Source organism: Coregonus lavaretus, assembly GCF_964263955.1.
Source record: "Coregonus lavaretus genome assembly, chromosome: 23".
Lineage (NCBI taxonomy): Eukaryota > Metazoa > Chordata > Actinopteri > Salmoniformes > Salmonidae > Coregonus > Coregonus lavaretus.
Window position 1 is genome coordinate 22,940,405 of NC_140010.1, and position 16,474 is coordinate 22,956,878.

The 16,474-nt window shown below is 42.5% G+C and overlaps 1 protein-coding gene across 1 annotated transcript in view; it reads left to right on the top strand.

The window, feature by feature from the left end:
• LOC311098908 (sodium- and chloride-dependent glycine transporter 1-like) overlaps positions 1–16,474 on the top strand; it is a gene marked incomplete at its 3' end in the record, with an annotated part of 50,204 nt that overhangs the window by 33,445 nt on the left and 285 nt on the right. The window contains exons 5-12 of the mRNA XM_084139455.1: positions 3,208–3,340; positions 3,881–4,015; positions 4,300–4,403; positions 6,257–6,494; positions 6,786–6,920; positions 15,385–15,484; positions 15,609–15,709; positions 16,071–16,241. Coding sequence (XP_083995581.1) covers positions 3,208–3,340; positions 3,881–4,015; positions 4,300–4,403; positions 6,257–6,494; positions 6,786–6,920; positions 15,385–15,484; positions 15,609–15,709; positions 16,071–16,241 — 1,117 coding nt within the window. The remainder of the gene's footprint in view (positions 1–3,207; positions 3,341–3,880; positions 4,016–4,299; positions 4,404–6,256; positions 6,495–6,785; positions 6,921–15,384; positions 15,485–15,608; positions 15,710–16,070; positions 16,242–16,474) is intronic.

The window sequence follows — 16,474 nt, forward strand, 5'->3', positions numbered from 1 at the left end:
AAAGTTAGTGAGGGAGATAAGTGTCTCCAGCTTCAGAGATTTTTGCAATTCGTTCCAGTCATTGGCAGCAGAGAACTGGAAGGAATGGCGGCCAAAGGAGGTGTTGGCTTTGGGAATGACCAGTGAGATATACCTGCTGGAGCGCAGACTACGGGTGGGTGCTGCTATGGTGACCAATGAGCTAAGATAAGGCGGGGATTTGCCTAGCAGTGATTTATAGATGGCCTGGAGCCAGTGGGTTTGACGACGAACATGTAGTGAGGACCAGCCAACAAGAGCGTACAGGTCACAGTGGTGGGTAGTGTATGGGGCTTTGGAGACAAAACGGATGGCACTGTGATAGACTACATCCAATTTGCTGAGTAGTGTGTTGGAGGCTATTTTGTAAATGACATCGCCGAAGTCAAGGATCGGTAGGATAGTCAGTTTTACGAGGGCATGTTTGGCAGCATGAGTAAAGGAGGCTTTGTTGCGAAATAGGAAGCCGATTCTAGATGTAACTTTGGATTGGAGATTCTTAATGTGAGTCTGGAAGGAGAGTTTACAGTCTAACCAGACACCTAGGTATTTGTAGTTGTCCACATACTCTAGGTCAGACCCGTCGAGAGTGGTGATTCTAGTCGGGTGGACGGGTGCCAGCAGCGTTCGATTGAAGAGCATGCATTTAGTTTTACTAGTGTTTAAGAGCAGTTGGAGGCTACTGAAGGAGTGTTGTATGGCATTGAAGCTCGTTTGGAGGTTTGTTAACACAGTGTCCAATGAAGGGCCAGATGTATACAAAATGGTGTCGTCTGCGTAGAGGTGGATCTGAGAGTCACCAGCAGCAAGAGCGACATCATTGATATACACGGAGAAAAGTGTCGGCCCAAGAATTGAACCCTGTGGCACCCCCATAGAGACTGCCATAGGTCCAGACAACATTTTGACACACTGAACTCTATCTGAGAAGTAGTTGGTGAACCAGGCTATTTAGTCTGCCAATAAGAATGCGGTGGTTGATAGAGTCGAAAGCCTTGGCCAGGTCGATGAAGACGGCTGCACAGTACTGTCTATTATCAATCGCGGTTATAATATCGTTTAGGACCTTGAGCGTGGCTGAAGTGCACCCATGACCAGCTCGGAAACCGGATTGCATAGCGGAGAAGGTACGGTGGTATTCGAAATAATAGAATCCGTTCCACATTGAGTGAGGCGGGTTGCAGGAAAGTATATTTTGTAGAAGGATGAAAAGTCTGATAGGGAAATATGTACGAAAATTACAAAAAAAACAGGGTATTTACAGGCTATTTACAGACACACGACAAAAACAGAACTGCACTACTACGCCATCTTGGATTTTCCAACAAGTCAGTTCGTAAAATTTCTGCCCTGCTAGACCAGCCCCGGTCAACTCTAAGTACTGTTATTGTGAAGTGGAAAGGTCTAGGAGCAACAACGGCTCAGCCACGAAGTGGTAGGCCACACAAGTTCACAGAACGGGACCACCGAGTGCTGAAGCGCATAGCGCGTAAAAATCGTTCCAAACTGCCTCTGGAAGCAACATAAGCACAATAACTGTTCGTCGGGAGCTTCATGAAATGGATTTCCATGGCCGAGCAGCCGCACACAAGCCTAAGATCACCATGCACAATGCCAAGCGTCGGCTGGAGTGGTGTAAAGCTCGCCGCCATTGGACTCTGAAGCAGTGGAAACACGTTCTCTGGAATGATGAATCACGCTTCACCATCTGGCAGTCCGACGGACTAATCTGGGTTTGGCGGATGCCAGGAGAACGCTACCTGCCTGAATGCATAGTGCCAACTGTAAAGTTTGGTGGAGGAGGAATAATGGTCTGGGGCTGTTTTTCATGGTTCGGGCTGGGCCCCTTAGTTCCAGTGAAGGAAAAGCGAGCTCCATACAGAAATAGTTTGTCAAGGTCGGTATAGAAGAACTTGACTGGCACGTGCAGAGCCCTGACCTCAACCCCCTTGAACACCTTTGGGATGAATTGGAATGCTGACTGAGAGCCAGGCCTAATTGCCCAACATCAGTGGCCGACCTGACTAATGCTCTTGTGGCTGAATGGAAGCATGTCCCCGCAGCAATGCTCCAACATCTAGTGGAAAGCCTTCCCAGAAGAGTGGAGGCTGTTATAGCAACAAAGAGGGGACCAACTTCATATTAATGCCCGTGATTTTGGAATGAGCAGGTGTCCACATACTTCTGGTCATGTGGTGCATGGGTAAACAGAAATGTTTGTGTATCTCTAGAAGGCATGTTGTTTTAGATGCTATAGTCCAGTCCAGTCAGATGGCAGGCATGTGTGCTTTGCTAATCCTGGCCTATGATTTAATCATCCAGCATTCAACAAGCATTACTCATACTGTAGTTGACTGTCTGAAGTACACAAGATTAGATGTTTAGTATATTTTCCTAGACAATAATAGTATCTTGATTCCCTAGTGAATGGGGAGTAGTGTAGCTGTTTTATTCCCCTAGCATAGAGATTAGGGCCCATTCAAAGGGAGCAGTGTGCTTGGTTATTGGCTTTCTAAATGGTTTGTGCTTAGCTTTCATTCTGGGTGGTGTCTTCAGTATACCATGAAAGGAGTTGTTTTCCCTGCCAATTGTCAGTAAAGATAATCCATTGTGTTGCCACCAAGTTGTTTTCGGTCATGCTACTATATTGAAATATGTGCTTCGCTCGCTGTAATGCCAGGGAACATCCGAACAATTCTCCTTCTCTATCTCTCATGAATGAACATATAGCCATTGTTTGTCCCTGCGGCCCTGACTCTACCTTCTACATTTCTCTATTAAGATGCTGCTGTGAATAGACACTGTGATTAAGTGGCGCCACTCAGGAGTACTGTGATTGTACTCCTGAGTGGCGCAGTGGTCTAAGGCACTGCATCGCAGTGCTAACTGTGCCACTAGAGATCCTGGTTCGAATCCAGGCTCTGTCGCAGCCGGCCGCGACCGGGAGACTCATGGGCGGCGCACAATTGGCCCAGCGTCGTCCAGGGTAGGGGAGGGAATGGCCGGCAGGGATGTAGCTCAGTTGATAGAGCATGGTGTTTGCAACGCCAGGGTTGTGGGTTCGATTCCCACGGGGGGCCAGTATAAAAAAATATGTATTCACTAACTGTAAGTCGCTCTGGATAAGAGCGTCTGCTAAATGACTAAAATGTAAATGTAAATGTAATTAATTGTGTGTATTCCCCACAGACACTACGTGCTGCAGATCTCAGACGACATCGGGAATTTCGGGGAAGTCCGTCTCCCTATTCTGGGATGTCTGGCCGTGTCATGGGTGGTGGTCTTCCTCTGTCTCATAAGAGGAGTCAAGTCTTCAGGCAAGGTGAGCAGCGGTGTCTATCTCTCTGTCTCTCTCTTATTTTACATTTTACATTTTAGTCATTTAGCAGACACTCTTATCCAGAGCGACTTAAAGTTAGTGAGTTTTTTTTTTTCATACTGGTCCCCCGTGGGAAACAAACCCACAACCCTGGCGTTGCAAACGCCATGCTCTACCAACTGAGCTACACGGGACTACTCTTATATCTCTTTTCTCTCTCTCTCTTATCTCTCTCTTTCTCTCTCTTAGTATGAAAAAAAAAAAGTATGAAAAATGTATGCACTCACTAACTGTAAGTCACTCTGGATAAGAGCGTCTGCTAAATGACTAAAATGTAAATGTTATCTCTCTCTCTCTCTCTCTCTCTCTTATCTCTCATCTCTCTACGTTCTCTCTCACCTCCCCAATGTCATTGTTTGGGCCAGTAGTGTTTCCCGGTCAGGTTACTTAGTCTATGGTCAGGATAAACTCCTAGTCATAGTGTATCATTGACACACATTAGGAGATGTTGTTTCTCACTCTTCACCTCTCGACGGTCCTCAGGTGGTGTACTTCACAGCGACGTTCCCCTACGTGGTGCTGACCATCCTCTTCATCAGAGGCATCACCCTGGAGGGAGCTGTCACTGGCATCAAGTACTACCTGACCCCACAGTGGCATAAGATCCTTGACGCTAAGGTATGGATAATCATATAGGAAATGTAGTAAATATAGTAATAAGTCATGTAAATCTATGTCATTAGCTACTGTAGCTAGTTAAGTACTACTTTATGAGTTGTTAACCTTGACTGTTTATTCATCATATAATAGCTCTGTAGCTCTTCATTGGCGTAATGTTATAGGCTGTTTCATCACACAGCTGTTGAAAGAGACTACTTTATAATCAGATGGAATATGCCTCAGATATGAAATAAGAGTGTTCTTCAGTGGTTGTATTGACACATGATTGTCTATCTGTCCAGGTGTGGGGAGACGCTGCCTCTCAGATCTTCTACTCTCTGGGCTGTGCATGGGGAGGGCTCATCACTATGGCCTCCTACAACAAGTTCCACAACAACTGCTACAGGTACTCTACTCTTCCTCTTCCCTCGCTTTTCACCCCTAAACTCTCCCCTCTACTACCAAATAAACCCTGTGTGCATCCCAAATGGCACCATATGGGCCCTGGTCAAAAGTAGTGCACTATAGAGGGAATAGGACACCAATTGGGACGCTTGTCCTGTCTGGGTTGTGTAAGAAGTGAAGGGCAGTGTGTGCGGTTACACTCCAGTACTTCTTCATGCTCGGTTGGAGTGAATCAGAAAGGGTCTTTGTTGCCTCTCTGGGTGCGATCACGCTACAGTGTCAGCAGTGATTAACAGAAAGGGTGCAGAATGGAGGAGGGCAGCTGCAAATCGCAGGAATTTATGGAGTATGGTGTGATGGTGTGCACTGCATGCCACTGTACTGTAGGTGGAGGCCAGAGGCAGTGCACTGGGAGTAGAGAGACAAAATGTATTTTTTTGACTCCTGTTAACCTTAAGGATTTGACCCTTTTTTTCAATGTTCGCCTAAAATGACATACCCAAATCTAACTGCCTGTAGCTCAGGACCTGAAGCAAGGATATCCATACTCTTGATACCATTTGAAAGGAAACACTTTGAAGTTTGTGGAAATGTGAAATTAATGTAGGAGAATATAACACATTAGATCTGGTAAAACATAATACAAACAAAAATGTGTTTTCTATTATTATTTTTGTTTCCATCGTCTTTGAAATGAAAGAGAAAGGCCACAATATAATATTGCAGTTTAGGCGCAATTTAGATTTAGGCAACTAGATGGCAGCAGTGTGTGTGCAAAGTTTCAGATTGATTCAGTGAAGCATTGCAATACTGGACTATTTTGTATCAAGTCTGCCGAAATGTGCCAAATTGGTCAATTGCTACATTTTCAAGTACATAACTATAGAGAACATACACAAATGATATGGTAATACGAAATGTAAGTTTACACACTCCCAGGAATGTCATACATGATGTATCATTAGCTTATACACGAACTTTCACACATCTAGATGGCTGGGCGGGGTGGGTGTGGCGCAAGAGACAGCAGGGGTTCAAACTGTAGAACCCAGTTCCTACATTTGAATATACAAATTGATTTTATCAAACAAAACTATGCTACATTTTATCTCTGGGACCCTTAGGATGACAAATCAGAGCAAGATTACTGAATGTAAGTACATTATTTACCTTCAGAGGTATCAAACCAGTTGCCGTGATAAGTTTTTTGTTGTTGTGCATTCTCCTCAAACAATAGCATGGTATTTTTCCACTGCAATATCTACTGTAAATTGTACAGTGCAGTTAGATAAACAAGAATTTAAGCTTTCTGCCCATATAAGACGTCTATGTCCTGGAAAGTTTGCTGTTACTTACAACAGTCATGCTAATCACATTAGCGCACGTTAGATCAACCGTCCCGTATACGGAACACCAATCCCATAGAGGTTAAACCTGCGGTTGCATTGTTCATTGTAGTTTACGGTAGTCAAACTCAAAGCACCCTTGGAAACTGGAAGAGGTTTTCTCTTCTCTATAGCACCACCATGTGGTGAAAGTAGTGAAATGATGGACGGGATACTATGAATCAATGATAGTGTAGTGACTGATAAACCCACCAGTTGTTAGAAACCAGGAAAAATATTTTCTCACACCTCTCTCTATTTAGTATGATCATAATTTTTGCTTATGCAATTAATATTTAGACTGTTTAGTATGCATGAATCTGCACTGGAAGTATGTATGATGGTGAAATGCACAGATTGCCTCTTAGTGGTTACCTACACAGAAACCTATAAAACGCATACTATTTCTTGGTTTTTACTAATAAAATGTACTTCCTGTTTTCTCTTTTCTGATTGGTCGCCCATACAGAGACAGCATCATCATCAGCATCACCAACTGTGCGACCAGCGTGTATGCAGGCTTCGTCATCTTCTCCATCCTGGGCTTCATGGCCCACCACCTGAACGTGGATGTATCTGAGGTGGCCGACCACGGCCCTGGCCTGGCCTTCGTGGCCTACCCAGAGGCCCTCACTCTGCTGCCCATCTCCCCCCTCTGGTCCCTGCTCTTCTTCTTCATGCTCATCCTGCTGGGCCTGGGGACGCAAGTGAGTCAGTCAACCATGCCACAATGACATCCTGACTGTGTCCCAAATGGCGCCCTATTACCCTAGGGCTCTATGTAGGGAATTGGGTGCCATTTGGGATGCAACCCCTGTCTAATAGGACTAATTTTCGATATAATTTAAGGACTGCATGACCGAATGTAGTCAGTTGGGCTCAACTTGACACATGTTGATTTTGGGGGGTTTTCATGTTGGAGAAAGTGGGTTTTTGAGAGAAGTAGATATAAGAAGTCAATGCTGAGTGTTGACCTGTCAATGTGTCCCTGTGTGCAGTTCTGCCTGCTGGAGACCCTGGTGACAGCCATCGTGGATGAGATTGGTACTGACTGGATCATTAGGAACAAGACGGTGGTCACAGGAGGAGTGGCTATAGTGGGCTTCCTGCTGGGGGTGCCGCTCACCACACAGGTAATGGAGATGTGTACACACACATACACACAAACATACACATAAATACACATTAGGGTTGAATATTTTCCCGGTATTTTACAATGTTCCATCCCAAGAATAAATCACGTTTCTTCCGGGTAACCCGGTATTTCCGCCAAAACCGGAAGTGTCATTCAAAAGCATATAAATAGGCCTGTGTCTGGATTTGATTAGAGCTTTGATCAAAAATTCAAGCATGACGCTACCTGAGCCTGATGATCCATACATTAAATACATTTTATGAGCCTTCGCTACATTAAAGACATTTTATGAGCCTAAGCCCAAAAAAGCCCAAATGATTGTGGCGTTATCCAATACATATATGATATATAGGCTACTGCACATTATGCACGACATAAAATCCCATATATGTAGCTAGGTATATGCTCTCTTGGGTAAATAAATGAAACTAGCTCCAGTAGGCTAATCTTTTTGAGTGTGAACTGTATTGCTGTACTGTATTGTATTATACTGTCCTCTTAGTATGCATTTCGCCACTTTCTGTTGAACGCGGAATGAGGGAGAGTTCGGTTTGTTGTTTTGGACAGTTTTGAAAGTCTATTGAAAAGTTTCTTAGTAGCTAGCTACCTTTTGAGTTTGGATCCCGCGACGCGGTTGGCATCAGTTGCTGGGACCGCTACTATCTGTCCAGTGATCCTGCCGACCAAGGCCAGGTCTGATGAGCTGATTGGCATAGTAGCTAGCCTATCTGCTAGCTAGCTGCCTATCAAGCTAGCGCCTGGGTTTTCTTGAGGGCTTGAACGCAGCCCGCGACGCGGTTAGCCATTGTGGCTGGGACTGAGGATTGTCCCGGGCTTGTGGCTGTCTAGATCCCTGCTGTTTGTTGTTGTTTTCAATCTTCCCTAGCTTCAAGTGTCCCAATACTGGTGGAGTCAACTAATAAAATAATGGACGACCTGACCAGAAAGGTCCAGGACCTGAAGAACAGTTTGCAGTTCTCCCGGGGTCAGCTCGATGAGTTTAAACAGATAAAGGCAAGATGACAGCAATCTGTAAATCACTGAGAGAGGACATCAGTTCTGTATGTGAATCCATGATAACAAGGCCGATAGTGGTCAACTTCCTGAGGTTCAAGGACAAGGTAGCTGTTCTGGAAAGAGCCAAGAACTTGAGAGGAATGTGTATCTTCCTCAACAAGGACTATCCGGAAGCTGTGCGTCAGAAGAGGAAATAACTTATCCCAGCCATGAAAGCTGCCAGAGCGCGTGGGGACATTGCTTACATCCGCTATGACAGGCTCATTGTCCACCCTCCCCCCCAAAAGCCTGGAAGGGATGAGAGACCAAAGCCTATGGGTTTGTAGCGTCAACCCCGCAGCACACACCAACTGATTATTTTTGTATCTTTCTTTGTTTGCTCTTTTCCATATTATGTCTATCTCTGATATGCTACCCAGGAAAGAGCTGAAAATAGCCCATATTAATATATGTAGCCTTAGAAATAAGGTTCATGAAATCAATAACTTGCTAACATCAGATAGCATTCATATATTAGCCATTTCTGAGACTCACTTAGATAATTAATTTGATGATACAGCAGTAGCAATACAAGGATATAACATCTATAGAAGACACAGGAATGATTATGGGGTAGGTGTTGCTGTATATATTCAGAGCCATATCCCTGTAATGCTTAGAGAATATATATGTATTTTTGTAATTTAGCAAACGCTCTTATCCAGAGCGACCTACAGTTAGTGAGTGCATACATTTTATTTTATTTTCATACTGGCCCCCCGTGGGAATCAAACCCACAACCCTGGCGTTGCAAGCGCCATGCTCTACCAACTGAGCTACACGGGACTGTGTCAAGTGTTATTGAAGTGTTGTCGTTGCAGGTTCACTTGGCACATCATAGGCCTTTTCTTTTGGGGTGTTGCTATAGGCCATCAATCGCTAACAGTCAGTATCTAAATAATATGTGTGAAATGCTTCATAGTGTATGTGATGTAAACAGAGATGTCTACTTTCTTGGGGACCTGCATATTGACTGGTTTTCATCAAGTTGTCCGCTCAAGAGGAAGCTTCTCACTATAACCAGTGCCTGTAATCTGGTTCAGGTTATTAATCAAGCTACCAGGATGTTTACAAACACTATAGGAACAAGATCATCTACATGTATTGTTAACATTTTTACTAATACTGAAGAACTTTGTTCTAAAGCTGTATCCGTACCCATTGGATGCAGTGATCACAATATAGTGGCTATATCCAGGAAAGCCAGTTCTGAAAGCTGGGCCTAAAATATTGTATAAGAGATCATACGAAAGTTTTTGCTGTGACTCTTATGTGGATGGGGTAAAAAGAGAGATGGGGCAAAAGGAGTGGCTAATAAGTCTGGCTGCACATCTGACTGGCTGACTTACTGCAAATTAAGAAATTATGTGACTAAACTCAACAAAAAGAAGAAGAAACTGTATTATGAAGCTAAGCTCAACGATATAAACAGTAATGCAAAAAAAACTTTGGAGTACTTTAAATTATGGGCAGAAAGACGAATTCAACAATCCAAATCAGATGACTTATTCGTCACAAAACCATTTGATGTTGCCTATTACTTTAATGATTACTTCATTGGCAAAGTGGCCAAACTTAGGCATGAAATGCTACAACGAACAGTGAGCCATCATACTCATGCATAAAAAAAACACGTTTTGAATTTTGTAAAGTTAGTGGGGGGGGGGATTCTTTGTCCTCAGGTCTGGAGGGAAGTCAAAGTAATTCTACTACCCAAGAGTGGTAAAGCAGCCTTTACTGGTTCTAACAACAGACCTATCAGCTTGCTGCAAGCTCTTAGCAAACTGTTGGAAAAAATTGTGTTTGACCAAATACAATGCTACAGTGGGGGAAAAAAGTATTTAGTCAGCCACCAAGTTCTCCCACTTAAAAAGATGAGAGAGGCCTGTAATTTTCATCATAGGTACACGTCAACTATGACAGACAAAATGAGAAAAAAAAATCCAGAAAATCACATTGTAGGATTTTTTATGAATTTATTTGCAAATTATGGTGGAAAATAAGTATTTGGTCAATAACAAAAGTTTCTCAATACTTTGTTATATACCCTTTGTTGGCAATGACACAGGTCAAACGTTTTCTGTAAGTCTTCACAAGGTTTTCACACACTGTTGCTGGTATTTTGGCCCATTCCTCCATGCAGATCTCCTCTAGAGCAGTGATGTTTTGGGGCTGTCGCTGGGCAACACGGACTTTCAACTCCCTCTGGGGTTGAGATCTGGAGACTGGCTAGGCCACTCCAGGACCTTGAAATGCTTCTTACGAAGCCACTCCTTCGTTGCCCAGGCGGTGTGTTTGGGATCATTGTCATGCTGAAAGACCCAGCCATGTTTCATCTTCAATGCCCTTGCTGATGGAAGGAGGTTTTCACTCAAAATCTCACGATACATGGCCCCATTCATTCTTTCCTTTACACGGATCAGTCATCCTGGTCCCTTTGCAGAAAAACAGCCCCAAAGCATGATGTTTCCACCCCCATGCTTCACAGTAGGTATGGTGTTCTTTGGATGCAACTCAGCATTCTTTGTCCTCCAAACACGACGAGTTGAGTTTTTACCAAAAAGTTATATTTTGGTTTCATCTGACCATATGACATTCTCCCAATCCTCTTCTGGATCATCCAAATGCACTCTAGCAAACTTCAGACGGGCCTGGACATGTACTGGCTTAAGCAGGAGGACACGTCTGGCACTGCAGGATTTGAGTCCCTGGCGGCGTAGTGTGTTACTGATGGTAGGCTTTGTTACTTTGGTCCCAGCTCTCTGCAGGTCATTCACTAGGTCCCCTCGTGTGGTTCTGGGATTTTTGCTCACCGTTCTTGTGATCATTTTGACCCCACGGGGTGAGATCTTGCGTGGAGCCCCAGATCGAGGGAGATTATCAGTGGTCTTGTATGTCTTCCATTTCCTAATAATTGCTCCCACAGTTGATTTCTTCAAACCAAGCTGGTTACCTATTGCAGATTCAGTCTTCCCAGCCTGGTGCAGGTCTACAATTTTGTTTCTGGTGTCCTTTGACAGCTCTTTGGTCTTGGCCATAGTGGAGTTTGGAGTGTGACTGTTTGAGGTTGTGGACAGGTGTCTTTTATACTGATAACAAGTTCAAACAGGTGCCATTAATACAGGTAACAAGTGGAGGACAGAGGAGCCTCTTAAAGAAGAAGTTACAGGTCTGTGAGAGCCAGAAATCTTGCTTGTTTGTAGGTGACCAAATACTTATTTTCCACCATAATTTGCAAATAAATTCATAAAAAATCCTACAATGTGATTTTCTGGATTTTTTTCTTCTCAATTTGTCTGTCATAGTTGACGTGTACCTATGATGAAAATTACAGGCCTCTCATCTTTTTAAGTGGGAGAACTTGCACAATTGGTGGCTGACTAAATACTTTTTTCCCCCACTGTATTTCTCTGTAAACAAATTAACAACATACTTTCAGCATGCTTATAGAGAAGGGCACTAAAGATGTACTGCACTGACACAAATGTCTGATGATTGGTTGAAAGAAATTGATAATAAGAATATTGTGGGATTTCAGTGCAGCCTTTGACATTATTGACCATAACCTGTTAGAGCACGGCGCTTGTAACGCCAAGGTAGTGGGTTCGATCCCCGGGACCACCCATACACAAAAATGTATGCACGCATGACTGTAAGTCGCTTTGGATAAAAGCGTCTGCTAAATGGCATATTATTATTATTATTATTATTATTATTATTATTATTATTATTATTATTATTATTATTATTATTATTATGGCTTTTCAACGTCTGCCATATCGTGGATTCAGAGCTAGCTACAGTGGGGAGAACAAGTATTTGATACAGTGCCGATTTTGCAGGTTTTCCTACTTGCAAAGCATGTAGAGGTCTGTAATTTTTATCATAGGTACACTTCAACTGTGAGAGACGGAATCTAAAACAAAAATCCAGAAAATCACATTGTATGATTTTTAAGTAATTAATTTGCATTTTATTGCATGACATAAATATTTGATACATCAGAAAAGCAGAACTTTATATTTGGTACAGAAACCTTTGTTTGCAATTACAGAGATCATACGTTTCCTGTAGGTCTTGACAAGGTTTGCACACACTGCAGCAGGGATTTTGGCCCACTCCTCCATACAGACCTTCTCCAGATCCTTCAGGTTTCGGGGCTGTCGCTGGGCAATACAGGTGTCTTTTTTTATACAGGTAACGAGTTCAAACAGGTGCAGTTAATACAGGTAATGAGTGGAGAACAAGAGGGCTTCTTAAAGAAAAACTAACAGGTCTGTGAGATCCGGAATTCTTACTGGTTGGTAGGTGATCAAATACTTATGTCATGCAATAAAATGCAAATTAATTACTTAGAAATCATACAATGTGATTTTCTGGATTTTTGTTTTAGATTCTGTCTTGCACAGTTGAAGTGATAAATGATTATAAAAATTACAGACCTCTACATGCTTTGTATGTAGGAAAACCTGCAAAATTGGCAGTGTATCAAATACTTGTTCTCCCCACTGTATCTAATAGAACTCAAAGGGTTTTCTTTAATGGAAGTTTCTCTAATGTCAAACATGTCAAGTGTGGTGTACCGCAGGGCAGCTCTCTAGGCCCTCTACTCTTTTCTATTTTTACCAATGACCTGCCACTGGCATTAAACAAAGCATGTGTGTACATGTATGCTGATGATTCAACCATATACACATTATCAACCACAGCTAATGAAGTCACTGAAACCCTTTAATGGGTGGCTAGTAATAAACTGGCCCTGAACATCTCTAAAAGTAAGATAATTGTATTTGGTACAAATCATTCCATAAGTTCAAGACCTCAGCTGAATCTGGTAATGGATGGTGTGGCTGTTGAACAAGTTGGGGAGACTAAATTACTTGGTGTTACCTTAGATTGTAAACTGTCATGGTAAAAAATAACATAGATTAAATGGTTGTAACGATGGGGAGAGGTCTTTCCATAATAAAGAGATGCTCTGCTTTTATGACACCACACTCCAAAAATCAAAGTCCTGTAGGCTCTAGTTTTGTCTTATCTTGATTATTGTCCAGTCGTGTGGTCTAGTGCTGCAAGGATAGACCAAGTTAAACTGCAGCTGGCCCAGAACAGAGCGGCACGTCTTGCTCTTCATTGTAATCAGAGGGCTAATATAAATACTATGCATGCCAGTCTCTCTTGGTTAAGAGTTGAGGAGAGACTGACTGCATCACTTCTTTTTATAAGAAACATTGTGTTGAAAATTCCAAATTGTTTGCATAGTCAACTTACACACAGCTCTGACACACATACACACATTTTTTTTTAAACATTTTAGCAGACACTCTTATCCAGAGCGACTTACAGTTAGAGTGCATACATTTTATTTTTATTTTTTTCACACACACACACACTTACCCCACCAGACATGCCCCCAGGGGTCTTTTCACAGTCCCCAAATCCAGAATAACTTCAAGAAAGTGTACAGTATTATATAGGGCCATTATTGCATGGAACTCCCTTCCATCTCATATTGTTTAAATGAACAGCAAACCTGGTTTAAAGAAACAGATAAAGCAACACCTCACGGCACAACGCCTCTCCCCTATTTGACCTAGATAGTTTGTGTATATGTAGGCTACGTGTGGCATTTTTGCAACGCCAGGGTTGTGGGTTCGATTCCCATGGGGGGCCAGTATGAAAAATGTATGCACTCACTAACTGTAAGTCACTCTGGATAAGAGCGTCTGCTAAATGACGACATGTTTTGTGTGGACCCCAGGAAGAGTTCGCAACAGCTAATGGGGATCCTAGTAAAATACCAAATACTGTATTATATGGACTGGAATTACACACATTGTTCAAACCATGATAAAGCAGGGAGAGAACATGCAATTCGGGTGCAGCACATGTGGCCTACAAAGTTACAAATCTAGGCTAGCGAATTTGCTTTTAATTTTTTAATATAATATTTGTATAATTAGTAGGCTGGCGCAGATATACCTTTCATATAATATTTCCCCTAATGTTATTAGCCTACCTCCTCTTTCTCTCTCTGTTGTTGCTTCATTCATTCCTCGCTTTCAACAGATAAATGAAATAAGTTTTGTTGTCCTTATCTTCATCATTCTAATGACATGCTTGAATAATATAGGACTAGAATTAGATGCAGACGGCTTTCATTTGTCTTCACAAAGATTGAATGGGTCTGAATAAATAACTGCTATAGCCTACCGCCATCGCACGTTCGCTCTTCAAACTACCCGTGAGTTCTATTGGCTGCTGTATTTAACATTCAGCAAACAAGAGCTTGCGTCCCTCTTCGAATAGTATATCGGAATAAGAAATGCTAAAGAAAAAATGTCCAGCAAGCTATTCTAGTCTAGCTTTTCCTCCTTGGGACTCCAAGAGCTAAGGAGCGTTTTTTAAGGAGGGAGGCCAGCGAAGCATAGGTGCGTGCATATTGCGCAAGAGACAGAGGCTATAAGTTAGAAGCTTATTATGCATAACCCATCATTCATTAGCTAAATATAAGGCTAAAACTGCATTGAATGTATTACCTGAAAGAGGTAGGCTAGTATATCTATCTATCTCAATATTGAACAGGATTATCTATTTTGGATGCAATTTGAATGGAATTGATGGAGAGAGAAAGACTGTGAGAGAGTGCTCGCACGTGCATGGATTTAAAGCAACAATATTTAAGTGATAGGCTGTTTTAAAACTCTGCAGCTGCAATAGAAAATAAATACAAAATCTTTACAATTAAACCCCCGAAAGCCAGATGGAGCAGTGGAGGCTGCTGAGGGGAGGATGGCTCATAATAATGTCTGGAATGGAGTCAATGGAATGGTATCAAAGACGTGGTTCCATGTGGTTGATACCACTCCATTGACTCTATTCCAGCCATTATTATGAGCCTTGCTCCCCACTGAGATGGAGATGGTTAATTAGACACGCATTCTGTCTTTATATTACTGTAGCATAGGCTATGCTGCAGCTAATGTTGGCCTACCTGTCACAAGGGGAAAAAAAGTTACCATGATGAGATGATAGGTCTACATGCATTGTGTACTGTGCTCCATACTGAGATGGTCTGTATGTCCCCACCCTGAGCGTTGATGATTCATGCAGAGAGAAGGCCGTAGAGAAGCCAGATTTAGACATCGCATATAATTTAACAGCTCATAGAAATAATTGATTATAATGTTTCAATTTCTTGCTGTTAATTATCCCGGGAAAAGGGAGTTGTTTTGGGCGGTAAATCTTGGTAACCGGGTTCCCGCCATTCAACCCTAATATACATGCATGTGCGCACACACACATAAACACACACTTAATTATTCAGGGGTATAATCATTAGTCCAAACAAATATTCAGGATGTATACTGATGTTGTATTCTCCACTTGTGCTCTCATGTCTTTAGGCTGGGATCTACTGGCTGCTGCTCATGGATAACTACGCTGCTAGTTTCTCTCTGGTTATCATCTCCTGCATCATGTGCATCTGCATTATGTACGTCTATGGTGAGTCCAACTGTCTTTCCTTGATTATAAATATATATTGTCCACAACACTCTGCCAAGGCTATTGGTGACAGCTAATCAAACTGACTGAATGACTGACAACAAGCTGTACTGTTTGTGTTCAGGACACAAGAAATACTTCAAGGATGTTGAGATGATGCTGGGTTTCCCCCCTCCCATCTTCTTCCGGGTCTGCTGGAGATTCGTGTCCCCCATCATCATATCTGTAAGAGCATTTCATCAGCCCCCTCTCCAGTAGCTACCACTCCACGGCCTCGGAGTTGGCATGTTTTAGAGGCTTCACCTGCTCTGCATTCCATTCATCTGTATGGCAAGACTTTCACTTTTGCCTTGTTCTCAACAAAACCTGTTGTGCAAAATATCTTTCTGCAACAGAATGACCTAGACCTAGGACACAACTTGATGAACATACTGTATGGACTTTATGCAAATGTCAATAATGTTGGTCTGTTTCAAAGTTTTAATGTACTTGTCCATAGAATGACATATAGAACAGAGTGACTAGTGATTTGTAGGATCTATGTGAACTTGACATGAATAGTCCCTCTCTGTCTTTGTATTTCCAGTTTATCCTGATCTTCACAGTGATCCAGTACAAGCCCATCACCTACAACGACTACGTGTACCCTGGCTGGTCCCTAGCCATCGGCTTCCTTATGGCCATGTCCTCCGTCATCTGCATACCCATCTATGCTCTCTACAAGATCGGCAAGTCTGAGGGAACCACATTTTTAGAGGTAAAATCCACAGGATCATTTTAGTAGAGCTCTGTCTGTGTTTAGTGTTGGAAGCAGATGTGGTTGGTATTCTAAGACTGGTGAAAGTGTTGTTTTTGTTTTGTTTGTTAAATGGAACATTTAGTCGAAGTGGTGCTCGATCTGAAAGAAATGAATGGTAAAAGGGAGAACCCGATTGGTGTTATGTTATTACGTAACTTGTATTACATAATTTTCTCAACTGCTTTACCTGC